The sequence below is a fragment of the Fundulus heteroclitus genome, chromosome 5, assembly GCF_011125445.2.
Source record: "Fundulus heteroclitus isolate FHET01 chromosome 5, MU-UCD_Fhet_4.1, whole genome shotgun sequence".
Lineage (NCBI taxonomy): Eukaryota > Metazoa > Chordata > Actinopteri > Cyprinodontiformes > Fundulidae > Fundulus > Fundulus heteroclitus.
Genome location: NC_046365.1, coordinates 40,741,696 through 40,761,991, shown reverse-complemented (window position 1 = coordinate 40,761,991; position 20,296 = coordinate 40,741,696). Strand labels below are relative to the sequence as shown.

Here is a 20,296-nt window from a genome sequence, read left to right as displayed (position 1 = left end):
TATGACTACATGTCATTTCAAAGTTACCATCCAACAATTACTGCACCTTTACAATGTTTTGGACAAAGAATAAAGCCCTTTGATTGTACCGGTCCAGCCTAGATGTCCTAAAATGTTTTTTTCTTTAACATCACGTCCTTGTAAACTCGCACTTCTGTATTATTGATTGCGACGTCTCCCATCGTCAACCAGCACTCCGACCTACCGTCCCCGTTCAGCCTTGGCTGAAAAACTGCAGCAGCCCTGAGAGGCCGGAGGAGATGAGATACAGTCCATTTATCCGTCAACAGGAGATAAGTGATGCCACCATCATCTCTAATCTAATAAAACAGAGATAACCAAGGTAACAGATCCAAGGGCCGGGACATTTGCAGCAGAGACATTAAGAGCAGGTGGGAGCTCACACTCTCACACGTAGATGTACAAAAACACTCAGGTTTTTACAGAACATTAAGCTGCAAGTTTCAGCTGATAAATTATAGGAAATACTGTCAATCTGCTAACATGGTAATTCATATCTACAAGTGTTCAAAGATCTCAGAGAGATCTAAAAGGTTTTAGGTCTTATAACGCCCTTGAAGGTCTTTAACTTCATCTATACATCAAATAACAGTAAAATAATGAGCTTTTAAAATAAAAGTACAACAGTGTACCTCTATTTTTAAGAAAACACACCTGAAATAGGACTGACTTTTATGTAAAAATGAGTCGATAATGATCTGTATGTAATGGCAGAGCCGTACAGCAGAGGAAATGACAGAAGAAAGCAGCAGTGATTTGTAAAAATCAGAACCTGGAGTTCTGCACAGCCGCTTAAACCTCGACGGGGATCCTGAGAGCGGTTCCAGCTCCGCTTATTAAACTCATGTATAATTTAAAACTGCTAGTATTTGATTACTGGGCAGTAAACGCCTGGGAAAAGCTTCAATGCAGAAATGCATTACTGGGTTGGTTCTCATTCAGCCGAGTTGGTAAAAACTCACCAAAACATCCATCAATCACATGTAATCTGCCAGGAGTTTTGTTAGCAATTTAAAAATGTTCAATAAAGTTCAGATATGTTCTCCTTAGATTATTATAGGATTCTGTTAAAAGCTGCGAGGGAAACCGGGCTATTTTATGCACCATAGCGTAGCCATACTTTCCAGCAGAAAAGTCATTTAAAGCTGAAACGATTCACATAACTTTGGACTTTATAGGACTGGATTTGCATTTTACCTTTAGATTTTACCACAGAATGTGCAGCTTGGTAAATTATGATGGCACACACTCGGTTTAGACCTTGTGAAATATTTTAGAATATTTTCACGCCCACAGTTTTATCTGTACGTGTAAAATTCATCAAACCGTTGACATTTTTCTCTGCTTTCACCCACTGTGTCTCCTTCTGTTAAAAGACTTGTGCTTTTTCTGCCCCATTACCCCAGAGGAAAGAAACACATGCAAAGACAAAATGCTGCAAGTAGCAAAAACAACGGTGGGTTTAGAAAAGCTGCAAAGTAGCTCCGCGTAACGGAAGAACTCCAGACCACTAGGGGGAGTCGACCACCAACCTAGTCCTGTGTTTTCTGTGTCAGCTTAATTTGTGTTTGCAGCATGTTTGCACTTTGTGTCTAATTTCTGTGACTGCAGCGATTCTTTTTGGCTGCATTTTTCCATCGTTTGTTTTGTGTTTCAGCCTCTGTTTGGTGTCTGGACTACTTTTTGTGTTTGCAGCGTATTTATGTCCTTGTTGGCACCAGCTGGATGAAAAATCCGCCCAATCTGGCACCTGCCCCCAACCAGTGCCTGGAAAAGGTGGGAATCACCATTACAACCAGTAAGTCTACATTTTTTATTTTTGGTTGTTTTTTTTTTTTGTACACTACGCCTACTCAGCAGGTTTGTTTTTCTTTAATTTATCAGCCAAGAAGGACGTAATCGAGCAAACTTATACACTGCAAAAAGGAACTAAAAGTAAATACGATTTTCTTGAAATGAGTGGATTTGAATTGAGCAGGTAAATAAGATGATCTGCCAATGGAATAAGATTTTTGCTCTTAATATAGGAACAACTTATCTCCGTCATCTTATTTCAAGTGCAGTACATCTAATTATGTTAGGGGTCAAAATACTAATTCCATTGGCAGATAATCTTACTTACCTGCTAAAATCAAGGACAAATATACTCATTTCAAGAAAATTGTACTTACTTATTGTTCACAGCAGAACCAGAGTTCTCCTCTGCAAGATTTCTGATCAATATATATTTTAAAAACAGCTTAAAGTAACATGAATGAACAAGACGATACGATAACGTTATTTTTCTTTTCATAAAATTCAACAATAACAGAATCCACAGTGCAGAGAAGCAGAGACGCTGCTTTTCTTAAAGAACGTCCTGCAATCAGACTTCTTTTTTCCAGCCGGCTGCCTCGGCCTGACTGACCGCGCTCCATCACCTCAGCCCTCTGTACCTGCCAACAGCCTCCGAAGCAGAACGAGGCCAACGAGGTTGAGTGGAAGACCCTGACATTGACGTAAGAAGGACACCGACCTGAAACAAAAGGGCTTCCTCAAACAAAAAACAAAAAGAAAAGCTGCAGGTTTAAAAAAAAAAAAAGTCGCTGTTGCTTTTGGACGGGGCACAGGTGCTGCTGGCACGCAGCCACCGCAGCATGTTTCCCCGCATGCAAGAACAACTCCTGGCATCCAGAAGCTGCGATAGTCGCATTCCACTGTGGAGCTCCTCCTCAGCGCGGTGGGCCGTCACCACGGTGATTACCGCCGCCGTTTATCACCATGGAAGTGTGCTTCTGGGGTAGTGCCAGGTAATTATATCATGAAACTAGCTTCCTCGGCCCAGACAATGCATTTCTTTTGTGGCTTCTGTATATTAACAAGGTGAGAGCTGTTTTTTTTATTAGTTTTTTTATCTTTAAGTAGGCAGTCATGAAGAGACGTCTGCCGACTCTGAGCAGTCAGACTCCCCAGACAGGATGTTTCTGAGAGAAGCATCCAGCTGTCGAGCTGAGGTGAAGCTAAGGAATTTGGAGGAAGTCGTTTTTATTTTCATGACACCAGAACCTCTGGCAGTGAAACAGACCCACAGCCTGATACTACCACCGCCGTGCTAGGCACACCGTTCAGTAAGCAGCGCAGACGTCGACCTTTGTCCTGATTTAATCACCCTTCTGGGCAGACTTGGTAGAGTTCAGTTAAATCGGTTGCTTTTCTGGGAGGCTCATGTTTAAAGCATAATCCACACATTTTCAATAAGGAGGTTGTTATGAATTATAGAAGCTGGACCGGGGATAATCATCCCACCCTGGAAAAAGGAGGACAGACCAAATAAACCGCAGAAAGCCCAATAATACATGCGACACGCCGGCCCATAAACGCGTTTAATTCCCGTCAGATGCTGAGATGAAGCGCTGGAAATGTCTGGAAGAGCTGCAGAGATCCAAACTACAGAAGCAGTCCGGGGATGTGACGGCAACCACAGTGGAAAACAGAACCGCCAACCATCATCCTTTGGCTGGCCCTGCCCAAAATATCGAGCTCAAACCTCCTACCCTGCCAAGCCCAGAAATAAACTCAGCCCACTTCACACAGGGCCGCTGCCGCTCAGCATAAATCAGCACTTAACTGATTTCTCTTGTCCTATAGCATGTCGCATATTAAGGAGGATGCGTTTCGTTTCACTTTTAGAGACAATAAGCTAAGATTTTCTGACTCAGGTCTGAAACGAGGCCCAGTCGTGCGCACTGAGCGCCGATAAAATGCAAAGAACCCGACATAGAAATGACTCACAAACGTTCCTCCGTCTGGCAGGGAAGTGTTTCCATACGATCGTACACAACCGAAAGGTTCAAGTCGGCTTAATTAACAGGAATGTTTTAATTGCACAGATTTGGAGGCAAAAAGTCAAACGTGTCTTTTAATGTAGTTTTCACACCGCAAGCTTTACAGGACCGGTCCAAAGCTTCTGTTTAATCTCCAGACGCCTGAGCTGCGGCTACGTGTGGAAACACCGGCGTTCAACAACGAGAGCGAGGCATTAGGAGACACGGAGGAGGCTGAAACACGACCTATTGCAGCTGAAGAGGATGCAGGGACACTGGCGCACACGGCCACCAGCAGGAAGAAAGGGAGTTTCCTCAACACAGCCAGCTTCACTCAAGACTTCACGTTGGATTTCTGTTCACAAGCGTCCAAAAACAGCCGACTTATGAACAGGGAGGAAGAGAAATGAGGGAAAACAAAATCCAACTCAAGAAAAGGCTCGAGGGTCTTGGATGTCCCAGATAGAGAACAAAAAAAAAAAAAAAAAAAGAGTCTAAAAATTGTGCGTCTGCTATTCCCGCAGAGGAAGCGGGACGTGAAAACAAAAGCTCCTTTCATGATCAGACACAAAGAGAGAAAAATGAATTCTTATGACGGAACAAATTGGACCTGTGATGTTCTCATTACGCTTCTTCCAAAACAGCCGTGAGGATCCGTCTCACAAGCAAAGCTCGGCCCGTTCCCTCGACCCAGAACAGCCCCAGACGTCCATGGAAAAGCTTAAAAACTTACAGTTTCAGAGGAGAGCCGGCATCCAGCCTCGCAGACTTCCAGAGGAGAAGGCGAAAGAGCGGGGAGCTTGGCGGGGCCCGGCCACTAAATGCAGCCAACCCCGCCTAAATTACTATATTTGAAGTAACCTATAAAAAAACAGACCCAACGCACACTTCCAGACGCTGTAAGCGCAAATGAGCCGACTACAAAAGTCAGGTTGGACAGATTTTCTTTGGATCAAGTAATGTCTTTCCGCGCTCGGCCATTACTGGGCTAAATATACTCTCATGTGTCAGAGACTCACTTGTTATTTCAGCTTTGCTAGAAAGCTTAACAAAGCAATAGAAAACAATAAAGCCTCACAGATTGGTTCAAGCTCTTTTCTCCCCCTTTTTCCAGAAAGTTATGTGAAGCATAACTGAACATGGTGGTCCTAGGTTAAAATCCCAGCTGGGGCCTTTCTGGTTAGACGTTAGACTTGTTCTCCCTGTGCATGCATGGGTTCTCTCTGGGTTCTCTGGGTTTACTCCCACACACCAATAAGAACAATGACCACTAAGACCCTTTGTTGCTGTAAAAGCTTTGATTTTACAACACAAATGAGCCATTAATCACATGTTATGAGCCATCATTTGCTTATTGCATCATCTTCTTCAGATACTCTCACACTGCCTGCGCCAATTCTCAGTCAAACAGGTTGAGGGAACCACAAACCGGGGGGAGGATTGAGGGTTCGGCTTTCAAGCATCTATGACCAGCTTTGAAACTCATTTCAAAGAAGTTACATAAATATTCTCACCAGGTTTCAGGAGCCCAAGCGAACGCCTCACACCAATAGGCTCTAAACAATGCAGGGGAGTGACGGCCGTGGATTTGCATCTGACTTGGAAAGAACCAGGGAGGATGGGAATCCATGTGCGTAAAAGCAGCAGCGCTCCAGCTGCAGGTTGCTTAGAGCGAGCTGCCAGAACTGACAAAGACTCCTGGAGAGTCTAACAAAAAAAAATACAGAGCGAAAGACCGGTTGTCTCCGGTTTAAGCCAGTCTGCAGCTACTCTCACACTGTTTCTTATCTGGTGGACCCAAATCGCCTAAAACATGCGTCCAACTCAAGGCCCGCGGGCCGAATGCGATCCGTCAAGGCAATTTATCCGACCCTCAAGAGCCAAAAAGGGCATATCATGTCATAAAGTAGAGGCTATACCCTTTTAACATGTTTAAAATGTTGATTCTTTGATTATGTTGATTACTGCTACCAGATGTCAGTTTTCCCACAACACATTAAAGCAACCCAGAAATGTCCAAAAGGAGAAAAAGTGATGCAAAATGAAGAGTTTAAAGTTTAACTCACCATAATATTACTATTTCTTTTTACAGATAAACTGTTCAAATGGGCCCACGGGTGCTAATTTTATGTTACTGTAAGTTGTTTTACATTTTTATATGAACTGGAATGAAATTATGAAATCAAAAGTATCATCTATACAGGTGCAACCGGCCCTTTAATGACTTCATGATGCCAAAGTGGCCCAGTGTAGAAATGAGTTTGACAGCCGGTTCTTCATCATACAGAACAAAGCGCATGAGGGACTTTCATCCTTTGTTTCACGCCAAACCCATCTCCAGTGTCCTAAAGCTCAGTCACAGATTCACACTATACTGCTTTTCATTTCAATGGCGTAGCGAGTCAGGAAACAATACACTGACTCTGCAGAATCACCGTTCTTACTTCAGCTGTGTAAGTTAAGGCAAGTTTATTTCTAAAACACTTTTCAGCAACAAGACGATTCACTGTTATTCCTATCAGATCCGGCCCAAAGCAGAAGCAAACTTAAATCCAAATGCTTGAATTTTAACACAGAACATGGATCTGATATCTTTATATTATAAAAAATCAACACAGCTGAGACTCAGATGTTGCAGCAGTGACCCAGTGGTGACATTAATGAATCAGACAATATGCCAATCTGCTCTGATGAAGATCCGCTCAGTTTGGCCAGTCAGATGCTCCAAGCTGAAAATGAAACTAATGGCTGGACCTACTTTCTAATTCCGGTGGCTAACAGCTATCTGAACACTTTAAACTGCCAGCATTTCCCTCCAAGATGGTTAGATGACTGTGAATATGAAATAAATAAAAAATATAGGACTGAAATGTCACGGCAAAAACTAACGTAACCCGTCCAGACACGGCAGAACACTGAATTTCACACCTTTGATCTCGGCCGACGTCCACCGTTGAGAAAGGAAGAGCATCAAAAGCAGCACACGTAATTCAAAGACGTGACGAGAATTGATGTTTCACAAAATCCCTTCCATTTCTGCCGCTTTGGGCCCGCATAACAAATGTGCCATCATGCAAACGCACACAGCAAGATCAAAAAGCGTGACATAACAGATTAAACCTGCAGGTAGAAGCTTTAGGCGGATCTTAGCAAACCACACAGTTCCAGCTAAAGGAACCAGAAGGTTAACAAACTGCACACGTTGATGTTGGTGAAGGTAAGACATGCGTGCGTCTTAAACAACCGCTGGGATTCTAAAAAGCGTCTGATGGCTGTTTTTACAGACTTTCCTGCAGGTTTCTGAAATTCTGCTTTGGGGGTTCAGTTTATTGTTAGTGATAGTCAGAGTAGACAGAAAGTTTACTCCAGAGTAGCTCTACTTCAGCATATTTTACTCTAGTCAAAGTAAAAAGAAACCAAGAAAAAGGTAAGAGTAAAAAGTATTTGCTTTGAAGGCTACTCAAGTACTGAGTAAATATTTATAACAACTGATTTAATATTTAAAAATTATGTAATCGCTCAGGCAAAAATATTAAATTATGTACAAATCCTGATATTTTAGCGACTTACTTTTTGTTTTTTTACAAACAATTATAAAATAAGAAATTCAGGCAGAATAAACATTTGTCTAAACAATGTTTTCAACATAAGTCTTATGAAACCAAGCAGTTAATGTACATACAGTAAGTTAGAACAGTGCAAAGTACTTCCAATGACAATATCTACTGTTTACTGTGGTTAGTTGACCTGTAAATGGCTCCATGAGCTCAGCAGATATATAATATATAACCTGTAAATATGTTTAAACAAAAATGCACCAGAGACACGTTTGTTCTTTATTCAGGAAAGTTACTCTCAGAGGATGGAGTAGCCCAAAATTTTACTCCAGGAACAGTAGCGATACTTCTGCGTAATATTTACACAAGTAAAAGTAAGAAGTACGGTGCAGTAAAACGAGTATATTTTATTCAAAGAGTAACTCAAGTAAATGTAATAGAGTAAATGTAACTAGTTACTACCCACCTCTGGTATTAGTGAACGTATCGGTCAGCATTAGTCACAGTCCCAGGTTTATAGAATATTTTTGTATTATTGCTCTGACTAGATAAGCTCAGATGAGTATCCTTTTTTTCCTCGTTGCCATTTCCTGACTTACAAAGATCAACACGTATCCGCCGGATTTGAACGGCATGTCTTTCCTGTTTTAAAGAGTTTTTAGGAGGACTGCTTATAAATTCACAGGGTTGTGTATGTTAATCTAACTCCTTCAGAAATGTTTTAAACCAGAAGAAGCCATCGTTAAGCCAGGCTCTGCAGAGCTTTACTATAACATAAAGTCGGCTGCAAACAACTTTCTCATCTTCTTTTTCTCTGCACATGAAAACTCTCCTTAAAGCAGCCAAATAATTACAGAATGAAGCGTTAAAAAGTGTCCTCTGATCATTCTACCCCATGAAAGCCAAGCCGGAGCCGTAGTGGGTTGGGCCACGCGTGCTTCATCTCCCATCTTCACCACTTAAGACTGACGTAACCAGCTCTCACCAAGAGGAGCCGGAGGCCACGATAAAACGCTCCAACATGTGTTTTTTACCAGCAGCGGCAGCAGTTACAGGGTGAAACCTCAGCAGGATACAAATAAAATCCCGCATCTGCTCTGAAAACAGACTCGTGCATCCTAACAGTCAGGGGTGGGCCTCTGAAAAAAAAAAAAAAAAAGAAGGCTCCCTTTTCACCAAGATTTCACTCTGTGTTTGATACGAGCCAATAAATATTTGAGCGCGCAACAGCTCTCCAAAGAGATGTTTTATGGAGCCAAATAACAACATCATCCTGCAGCGCCAGCCTTTGTTGCCGCGCAGGAGCCGGTAGAAATGAAACGTTGTGGGACTGGGACTTGTAGGAGAAACAGAAGCTTAGAGTAAACATGGCCGTGTCCAACCCCACTTCTTCTGTTATCACCACCTCCCCCCGGCACACACACACACACACACACACACACACACACACACACACAACGGAAACGTGTCAGTGTGCAACACATGTTTGCGACTCTGCTTCCCAGTTTTCCCCATGCTCCAACGACCCTAAGATCCTGAACCTCATCCGTCCAGCTCCTCCTCTCGCTCCTTCAGCAGAATAAGCGTTTCCAGCTGGCTTCACAAACATTACAAATGGGAATCAGGGGTTTGCCACAGATTGTGTCCTTCTCTCCTTTCCCCTGCCTGCCTCTCTTTTCTTCTCACAGTAACAAGCCACGTCTCCAGAGACGGGGCAGCAAAGGAAACTAGGCCAGAGTCTGATCTGCTGGGACCTGTGAGCCTGAAACACGCTCTGAGAAACTCCTCTAAACCTAAACTGTGAGTGTAACATGAGCTGCTGGACAAGAGTCCTCTATATCTGCAAGTTATAGAACCTGAAAGCAAAAGCATAATTATAAACAGACTGAACTGGACTGATGAGATTGATTTGGACGGGTTGGATTCTATGTAATATGTTTAAAATGGGATATTTCTGTCTTTAAAGGGAGCTGCAATCATTATCCATGGATGGATGGATGGATGGATGGATGGATGAATGGATGGAAGGAAGGGTGGATGGATGGATGGATGGATGGATGGATGGATGGATGGATGGATGGATGGATGGATGGATGGATGGATGAATGAATGGATGGAAGGAAGGGTGGATGGATGGATGGATGGATGGATGGATGGATGGATTATGGATAAAATGGATAGGATGGATGGATGGATGGATGGATGGATGGATGGATGGATGGATGGATGGATGGATGGATGGATAAATGGATTGATGGATGGATGGATGGATGGATGGATGGATGGATGGATGGATGGATGGATGGATGGATGGATGGATAAATGGATAAAATGGATGGATGGATAAAATGGATGGATGGATGGATGGATGGATGGATGGATGGATGGATGGATGGATGGATGGAAGGAAGGGTGGATGGATGGATGGATGGATGGATGGATGGATGGATGGATGGATGGATGGATGGATGGATGGGTGGATTATGGATAAAATGGATAGGATGGATGAATGAATGGATGGAAGGAAGGGTGGATGGATGGATGGATGGATGGATGGATTATGGATAAAATGGATAGGATGGATGGATGGATGGATGGATGGATGGATGGATGGATGGATCCCCTGGATTGATGGATGGATGGCTGGCTAAATGGATCCCCTGGATGGATGGATCTCTGGATGGATGGATGGCTGGATGGATGGATGGCCGGCTGGATGGAAGGAAGGGTGGCTGGATGGATGGCTGGATGGCTGGATGGATGGATGGATTCTGGATAAAATGGCTCGGATGGATGGCTGGATGGCTGGATGGCTGGCTGGATGGATGGAATGGATGGATTATGGATAATGGATAGAATGATGGAATGGCTGGATGATGGATAATGGATGGATGGATTTAAAATGGATTGATGGATGAAGGATAATGGAGATGGATAAATTGATGGACTGATGATGATGGATAAATGGATGGATGGATGATAATGGATGATGAGAATGGATAAATGGATGATGGATGGATGGATGGATTGATGGATGGATGGATGGATGGATGGATGGCTGATGGCTGGATAGATGGATGGATGGATGGATGGATGGATGGATGGATGGATGGATGGATGGATGGATGGATGATGGCTGGATAGATGGATGGATGGATGGATGGATGGATGGATGGATGGATGGATGGATGGATGGATGATGGCTGGATAGATGGATGGATGGATGGATGGATGGATGGATGGATGGATGGATGGATGGATGGATGGATGGATGGATGGATGGATGGACTTGGACACTCACTTGTTCAATCAGGGCAGGTGGTGGCACCGGATTTTATTTTCATTTAAGGGTATCAGAGTAAATCATTATAGCTCAGCATAACCTAAGCCACTCTAACTAAATAAGAACGACTAGATATATAACATTAATATTAATTCCATAATGTATATAAAGTTTTATCTTTGCAGCAATACTTGTTGCTTGTCTGTTTGAAATTAAAGCAGTCAGATCATTTAATATTTATGCTGTGAAGCAGTCCTATTTTTACTCCAGATTACCATGAGAATTTCACAACGGCACACGTCTACGTGAGCAAAATAGCTAAAGCTAAAGTACTTTTATCTCCCTCACATACCCTTAAATCTTCATCGTTAACAAAAAAAAAGTGTGTCTATGTAAAAATTAAACAGCGTATCCGTATTTCTAACACAGCAAACCCAAAAATGCTCTAAAATTTGAAGAAGTCGCTTTTACGCTCCTCATCGGTTTCTCCCTCCATCCCGTCAGAACGAATGGAAATACAGAATTATTTAGGACAACGTCGCCGCTCCTCCGGGAAAAACACAATGGCAATTTTTTTTTACTTTTCTTTGCTTGAAAAGCGGCTGCTGAGGACATTATGTTCTGTGGATTATCAGCCACAAGCAGACGTGTGTTCTGTTATAATTACTTACTGCGTTTACTTTGCACAACTGTGTACAGGACAGTAATGAGACAAAGGAAATGCAGTTTAACTCTCCCCAAGCAGTACGAGGACTGACACGGAGGGGAACAAAAGGCTTGTTTTGTTAAGCAGCTAATCAGGGAGCAGAGGTACGCCAATGAGGAGCCCCTCTGGGTGTATTTAGATTCATTATTTGATTAATCTAAATAATGCATTTTCTCTCTTCTATCCGTCCGTCCGTCAATCCTTGTTTAATGTTTTTGCATGTGATTTTTTTTTTCTTTCTGCTGCACCTTTTCTGACCCACATTTTGCACACATTAGTTATTAACATTGTTGGTCCGTAAAGAAAAGAGTCCAGGCGCTAAACTGACCCGCCTGCCACCCAGACCGGTTACTCAGTACCAACATCTGAAGCATTTCAAACTGGGAAAACGCCACACAAGAGGTCCTGATCAGCAGACGGCCGTCCAGCAAAGGCTACAGACGCAACACAGAGCTGGTCAGGCCCAACTTTTCATTTGCTTTGTTGCAAAGGAGCCTGCGAGTGACGATAACTTCTCTCAGCTACGTTACCAAGGCTACGGGACCACCATCAGCAGCTCTCGGACCCAGGATTCAAACGTTTAATGCGTTTCCTCCAGCGTGAGAGGGACCAGGCTGAACTGCGCCGTGCAGAGCAGAACAAGAGAGCTAATTGTGTCCACATATCATTACGCCTGAGGGTCTGCAGCGCTGTAATTGAGTATTAGGGAGATTGTGTTCCTTTCATTGTGGTCATTTATTATGACTTGTTTATGAGGCTGAAACAGGATCTGAACTGGAACCATGAAGCACAGAGCCTCAACACACACCCACGCTCCCAACAAGCCTGCTATTGATGAGTGAACCGGGGGCGGGGGGGGGGGGGTGCAGGAAGGTAATAACAATCACTGGAGCCGTCATCAGGTCTCAGAAGGTAAAAGGGACCAACGTTCTCACAGAGGGACAGAAACTCTGAAGGAGAGACGTGGAAATAAACCATTAAACGTAACAGAAATCCTTAAAGCACTCCGAACACAAACAGGGATTATAACTTTAAGATGTGAAACTCTGATCCATGCGCTGATTGTTATATGTACCATAATTATAAAGCAGCCTGTATGGACCCAAAACATCCTGTTATTTCCCTGGTTTCCCATCCATCCCTTCATTTAAGGCCTGCAAATAACTTCAGTGAAAGGCTGAGACGATGCGTGCTTTCCAGTTCGTAACGACTCCGATCTTTTCCCAGAAACATGACGACGCTCTTGCTTTGAGGTGACGACACGTTCCAGGTGTTCATTTGTCTAATTCTTTCTTCAGTAACGCCTCAAGGTGTGCGAAATAAGGGACTGTCCCGTTGTTTGGCTTCTAATTAGTCCAAACTTTTCTGCCGGGGACAGACCAGGACCGCAGCCGGGAATTATGGGAGTTCATGAACTCTAGATGCCTTGTGGAGATGAGTGTAAACCTGACTACAATGCAAAACTCATTATGAGGCCAAAGTACCTTCTATTTTCTCTCATCGACGTTGTTTTGTGTAACCTCCATCCGTTTAGGGTGCAGCATATTCCAAACACAGTCGTTAAAATTAAGCATGAGCCACTTTGTAACGTTCAGATTCCTTTTCCCAGCCGTTAGCACGGTGCCCTCATCTAACAGGGAAGAGTTTCAGGTGTTTTTTTATGCTATTCTTCCTGCAAACATGCCTGAAAGTGTCCAACAGCAGGAGGTTGTTGTCTCCTTTTCGGTTTTTAAGTTCTGCATCATTCTTCAGACGAGGACAGCTGAGGACTGCGGGCAGACCAGCGGGAAGTCGTGCTCTCTTGTTCCTCAGGTTTGCCTTTGGAATGGTTTTCCACTGACTTGGTGAAAAATGCACGGGTGTCCCTGGATTAGATGTGGTCTTGAAGGCAGAATGTGCTGCTTTAAAATCAATGCTTTTGTTCATTAATGCTGCCATCACACGAGTGGAAATCATCGCTGATACAACCCCGTCCAATCGCAGGGCCTGCCTGCAGCTGACTGGTTGCTCCACCTTTTTCTTTTTGCTTCAATTTCTGCAAACATCCAGGATCCATTTTAGAGAAATCCACCTTTTCAGCACATTTTACAGCTTTCTAACAAACTTCCCCCAGTCATCGATTGTCCAAGAGGTTCTACCAGCAGCTGATTCTTGATGTTTCTCTGAAGGATCAGAGTTCACGGCTCCCCAGATTTATCGTGTTCCCGGTTCAGAGTCTTTGACTGGTTTAATCTGGACTGCAGAGGAACATCGCACATTTCTCCTTAAGGAACGCCGCTGAGGCAGGACCGGGTGTGAAGAAGTGTAATAAAGCTACGACTAGACAGGAAATATCTGGGTGTATATCATCAGTTCTGGTCACTTTATGTTATTTCGATGCTGTGTGAGTCTGATTTTAGTTTGTATGAATGTAATAGGAGAGAAAATGTCCCGGTTTGCTGGGTAATAACTGATTTTACAGCCGGATCAGAGCTCATCTGTGTAGCTGTGCTTCTGTTCTAGAAGAAGCCACCTGGTGAGATTTTACTCCAATTAACTCTTTACTTTTTCTTTAACATAGAAAGTACCCCTGGTTCAGCGTGTCAGGCTTTTTTTTGTGTGTCTCTGCTCCAGGCGGCCGATGACCCGCTCACACCGAGCCTGGTTCTGGTTCTATTGGAGGTTTCTCCCTGTTAAAGGGCAGCTGACGGTGCTCCACACAGATGTTTGTTTGGGGTTGATCTCCTGATCTGCTTCTGATTGGCTGAGCTGTTTTCTAGCCTCTAGATAAATATGTTTGTCAGTCTCTATCTGAAAGTGCACTGACGGTGACATTTAGCTGAAACTGAACAATGATTAACAGTGAGGGCTGGGAATCGCTCTCCGGCTGTCCTCCTGAGCGTGCACCCGTCATTCTGCCTGAACTCCGCGGTTCTCCAGACCGTTCTGGCTGCTTTTTCCACTGCTGGGCCATGTATGCTCAGTATGAGGGATTGCTGCAACTCAGAAATGTCAAAGACTAACTCAACTTTATATTTCTTCACATAAACTGGATTTCTTTGTTTTGCAAAGTGCCTTGAGACAACATTTGCTGTAAATCAGCGCTGTGTAAATAAACTGAAGTGAACGGCGGTTAAAAACTATTTTGCCCCCTAAGATATTTATTCTGTTTTTGCCATTGTTGTCAAGCTTAAATCATAAAACAGATTTTAATATCAAACATGGATAGCATAAGTAAATACCAAAAGCAGGTTATTTTATCCAACAAGGTGGGAAAAACTAGCCTGGGTGTATGTGAAGATATAATCTTGGTGGTAAACATCTAAAAAAAGCAACACATCATGTCCCGATCTAACAAACTCAAGGGCAGAAGAGAAACAAAGTTGCTCATCTATCCGTCTGCAACACAAATCCATTTTGAAGGTTTTGGGGCTCCAGAGAACCAGAGAGATCCATTATTAATCATGGAATAGAGGAGAACCCGCCCGATGGTGGTTGGGCAACCAGGAGGCCAAAAACAACCCAGAGCATCATCTAAGGTACGAAGGCCTCATTTATCTCTTTTATCATCAGTATTCATCATTCAACAATTAGATGTAGAATGGGGAAAAAATGCTTCTAATGAGGCCAAAACCTGAGCGGAAAGCAGAAACGTAAGGAAATGTAAGATTTGGCTGAAAAAAGAAACAACCTGGTGATTTCTGGCACAACTTCACCAACTTTCAAGGTGCATGAAGAGGGAAAACGAACTGGTAGATGAAAACGTCAGCAACACTTGAAGGTTCAGGAGCCTTTACTTACAGGCCAACTTACAGGCTTGTGGTTGAATGTAACACCCCAGAAACAACCCTGATAACCCACAACCTACAGGGTGATTCTAAATGTGGAGCTGGCAGAAATTGTCAATACCCTGAAAATGTAAAATCATATAAACACCCAATTGGCAGTAAGATCATCAACATAAATTGTATTACCTGTAAAACCAAAAATGTTATTTATATGATATAGTGCCGATGCAATAAAATATACATTGGAGAAACATCCGGTCCTTTGAAAGAACGAATCAATGAACACAGAGGTTCCATCAATGTTCTAACTAGTCCTGTTGCCAGACATTTTTCATCTTTTACCTTTTTGTTCTCTCTCTTTTTCTCTTTGTAGAAGGTACACCTGGTCTGGTGTTCTGTTAGCTGTGACATCATCCAGGGGAGGCAGATCATCCTCTATTACCATCTAACATAGAAAGTACTCCTGGGTCAATGTGAGCTTCTGTGCTTTCTGTGTCTCTGCTCTGTCTTCTCTAAGCCCCAGTGGGTGGAGGCAGATGAGCGTTCACACTGAGCCTGGTTCTGGTTCTGCTGGAGGTTCTCCTCCCTGTTAAAGGGGAGTTTTCCTCTCCACTGTCGCTTCATGCATGCTCAGTATGAGGGATTGCTGCAAAGCCATCAACAATGCAGACGACTGTCCACTGTGGCTCTACGCTCTTTCAGGAGGAGTGAATGCTGCTTGGAGAGACTTGATGCAACCTGCTGGGTTTCCTTAGAGAGGAAACTTTCTCACCAACCTGGAGGACTTGATTGAATTTGACTTTGGAAAGTGCCTTGAGATGATCATGTTTCATGAATTGGTGCTATATAAATAAAATTTTATTGAATTTTAATGAAACATGGAAGCTCACCATAGGACCCTGAAGATATTCGGCCACAAGCCGAGACGCGTTGGCCTGTCAATAAAGGCTCCTGAACGGTCAAGTGTTGCTGACGTTCTCATCTACCAGTGGATTGACAAGACAAATGTGAAACATTTTGGAAAATGTGCTTCTGGTTATATTTGGTAGAACAACCACAGCCTTTCAGCTATAGAAGGCACGGTAGTGGCAGTATAATGATCTTTGACTGTTTCGCTTCCTCAGGATTTCTTTGTTCCACAGTCATTCGGGCGCCTTCCCTGTCATCTCGTTAATCTGTCGTCTCGTTAAAGTGATTTTAGATCTCAGAAACGATAGGACCGTAACTTTTTTTAAAAAAAACATCTGTACATCTTGATACAGGTCGGTGGATAAAAGAGTGATGCTGTGGGCTCCTCGGAATAAGCAGCCATCGCCATAGAAAACAATGAGACAACCATTTTGACATAGTAGTTTTGAGTAGTTTCTTCTTCTTTGTATACAGGCTATATCCAGCTTTGTAGTAATCCCTCTTGACACAAGGAAGTTCCGAATTCCTAACATGGCATCCTAAAACAAATAGGTGGATTTTTGGGCACTAGGTGGCGCACTTCATAATTATTCCAAAATGCTCTCGTTTGTTTAGCTGCTTTTAGCTAATTACCTTGTTATAAAATGGACCAACTCATTGAAAAACACAACAGTTCTAAACCTGAGCGGTCAGTCAACAGAGCCTGCAGCCCATCAGCGGCCTTTTAGCGATGATGGAGATGATGAGCCGCAGCCATGACAGCACTCAGGTAGGCTGCGTGAGTTCACCTGTCTGCGGGAGCGCCACAGAGGCGCTCAGCTGCTAGCTGGCACCGGTCTGGGCTTGTTTCCTATTTCTGAGCAGGCGCCTTTCTGCACGGCAGCCTGGCCTGCAGCCTCAGCGCTCATCTCCCCTCAGCTGCGGACTAAATGGTGCGTTTAGGTGCCACGCTGCGCCCGCGGAAAGGCCAGAGACCAACGCCGCCGACAGCCCACATCTAACAGGAGCAGAACGGAGGAAGATGAGGAGGACTCACGTAGTGCTTGGACGGATTCCGCCTCTTCTCCACGTCCACAACTTTCACGTCCAGCACCGTCCGGAACTGCATCTTGATCCTGCACAGGCTTTGCATTAAAACGCTCCGGATGGATCTGCTTCCTCCTTAGAATAATAAAAAATAAAATAAAATAAAAAAATAAATCACAACATTCCTCGGTCCAACCTGGCGGCTTCCCGATGCAACGAGCTGGTTGGAAAGTTATCAATAGTCCAATAAATCAGGTCTCCCAGACAGTCTGGGCGGCCGGGGGGAGCGCGGGGGGGGGGGGGGGGGGGGGGGAAGCTGTCACCTTAAAAAAACAGACAAACACAGTGAGGTGAGCTCCTTTGTGTTGGAAGCGTCGCTCAGAAAAACCTTCGTCTGCAGACCCGGATCCTCGCCGGCAGATCCGGCGGCTCCCAGCAGCAGGGGGTGGGGGGGGTTCGATCCCGCATAAAAAGCCACTCAGAAACACGCTGATTGTGACCGAGCTGCTGCGTAATCCTGACTCATTCATTCGTCTTCCTCCAGGGCCCCAGAAGTTCTCCGGTTAGCGTCAGAGAGCCCCGAGCAGCGTGATCCAAACATCCGGACCGACCCGCGGCTGCGCGCCCGGGAACCAGCAGCATGTTAGAGGCTGGAAACCTGATCGCTGTCTGATCGCCGAGGTCTCTGTCAGCTGCAGCTTTCTGGCCGGAGACACGAACCACTGGAACTGAATACAGATGTTTCACAGGCGACCAATCAGAGCCGGCCGCTCTGCGCGAAGGGGCCAATGAACGAGACAACACTGACCCCCAGCGGACGAGCCGCGCATCGCACCCGTTCAGACTCATCACGTCGGCTTTTGTGTCGGATGGCCGGTGTTCTTGCGGTAACATCGCTTCATTTTTTCCGTGTTAACGCTCAGAAAGCCCACATGTATTATTATTTGAAGAAAATGTACCGCCTTTTATTTTTAAACACTTGATTTGTGCAGCAAATTATACATTCATACATTGAAATCCCGCAATCGGCTCTCCACTAAAAAAATACAAGAGCAAAAGATAAAAAAACAAACAAAAAAAGCAATCATGTATCCTAATTTAATGTATTAGTTTGTCATTATGTGTTACTTTAGTGATTTTTAGACATACATCGACTCATGATGCACATAGACAAGACATTATATGTCCACAATTTTTTATTAATTGAAATCAGTTTGCTGCACTCACCAACAAAAAACAACAAAACTGTGCAAATCAGTCCCTTTGCTAACAATGTGAATTATTGTGTTAATGCATGAATTATTCACTCAAAACTCCCTCGATGACGCACTCATGCCTGCAGTTGATACTGTGCAGAAAATACCTTGGAATAATTTAAAGCCTTCATTTAGAACTGTGCAATCAGACATTCCCTGAGAAATTATGGTGCGCAAATAGGCATTACCAGTAGTGTGACTGTAACATGTAACAGACCACAGACTTGTCAGAAGGGGGTGATAGCCCTTACAGCTTTTGGAAATAAGCTGTTTTTTAGTCTATTAGTTGTTTAATTAATGTTTCTGAAGGGTTTACCTGATAGAAGTGGGTCAAACAGTGAATTGCCTGGATGGGTGGGATCTGTGGCAATGTGTCTGGCCCCTCTCTGGGCTCATAAACTTTCAATTCAAGTAAATTTTCATTTCTATAGCATCAATTCACAACATATCATCTCAAGGCTCTTTCCAAAGTCAGACTCCATCAGGTCCTCCAGGTTGGTGAGAAAGTTTCCTCTCTAAGGAAACCCAACAGGTTGCATCAAGTCTCTCCAAGCAGCATTCACTCCTCCTGAAAGAGCGTAGAGCCACAGTGGACAGTCGTCTGCATTGTTGATGGCTTTGCAGCAATCCCTCATACTGAGCATGCATGAAGCGACAGTGGAGAGGAAAACTCCCCTTTAACAGGGAGGAGAACCTCCAGCAGAACCAGAACCAGGCTCAGTGTGAACGCTCATCTGCCTCCACCCACTGGGGCTTAGAGAAGACAGAGTAGAGACACAGAAAGCTCAGAAGCTCACATTGATCCAGGAGTACTTTCTATGTTAGATGGTAATAGCAGATTGGTCATTACAAATCCATAGATTAACAATAATCAGAGGTGTTTTCATTGCCTGGATGTGAATCGGAATATTCAGATTGTGCCTTTATTGTCAACTGTATCACTTAATAAAGACATAAAAAAAACTTATCTCTATGTTGTTTAACAATTTTTTTTGCTTGTTTTGTTGAACCTTTGTTGGAAAACCAACTGTATTTCCCCCCTTTGACTATTAACTGTAATATTGTGTGCGCTAAAAGAAAAAAAATACAAGTTTCCCATTGATAAAAACAAACAAGAATTCAGAAACGGATTAGATCCACATGTTATTCCTTGTCAACTTATAGGTGATAGGTCCTGTTTAATTTTTTTTTTCATCTGTCAATTCAAAGATGTTGACTTGAACAAAGAACTAACCTAACCTGTTTCTGAAGTAGTCTGTGTATATATATATATATATATATATATATACACACACACACACACACACACACACAGAGACTACTTCAGAAACACAGCACGGCCCAACATATATCAGTAAATATGTCCTCTTTGATGTAAAAAATAAAGAGAAAACCTACATTTTTAGTGGTTTATTTCACTGAGAAGGGGGAATAGGTTCCCGCTGGTCACACTGGGTATGAAGTCTGTCCCAGCCTGGCGTTTTACCTCCCAAGGAGCCCAACATCTTCATCTGCCCTCAGGGCTGATTTAGACTCTACTGGAGCTCTGAAGGCTTCAGGCTCATTGTTAGTCAACAGCCGTGTGCTGATTTCTTTGCATTTTAAAGATAAAACCAACATCCCAGACCCCATGAGCCGGGCTTCCATGCATAGAAACTCATTTGTGATTTTTTTGGCTGATCTTGAGAACAGTGGCAGTGAAACACATTTACATTTAAATCCAATTTCATCTAAACTCAAAGCACTTTTATGCGGCTGGGTAACAGGTGCCTTGATATTTGCCTCCTGATTGAAAATACTACAGAGGGTGAATAATAAAATAAAGTTTTACTTCACTAAAGAATTAACTCAACCTGCTACTACTTTCTCATCCAGTGAAACAAGCTCTCTGGGCAGGGAACTGAAAATTAATTAACCATTTCAATATAACTTTAAAGAAACGCTTCACCGCTTTTAGCTATAATGATT

General features: G+C 43.5%; 1 protein-coding gene across 7 annotated transcripts in view; it reads right to left on the bottom strand.

The window, feature by feature from the left end:
• Positions 1–17,728, bottom strand: part of sh3pxd2aa (SH3 and PX domains 2Aa) — a 121,275-nt gene extending 103,547 nt beyond the window's left edge. For 4 of the 7 annotated variants that reach the window (XM_036137604.1, XM_036137606.1, XM_036137607.1 and 1 more), the window contains exons 1-2: positions 17,396–17,728; positions 17,083–17,207 (exon numbers count right to left, since the gene is read on the bottom strand). In XM_036137604.1, coding sequence (XP_035993497.1) covers positions 17,083–17,178 — 96 coding nt within the window. In that variant the 5' untranslated portion in view covers positions 17,179–17,207; positions 17,396–17,728. Of the gene's footprint in view, positions 1–4,557; positions 4,649–17,082; positions 17,368–17,395 lie in introns of those variants that run through there. The other 3 variants (XM_036137605.1, XM_036137609.1, XM_036137611.1) reach the window with 3 other exon arrangements.
• Between the last annotated feature and the right edge of the window lie 2,568 nt (positions 17,729–20,296).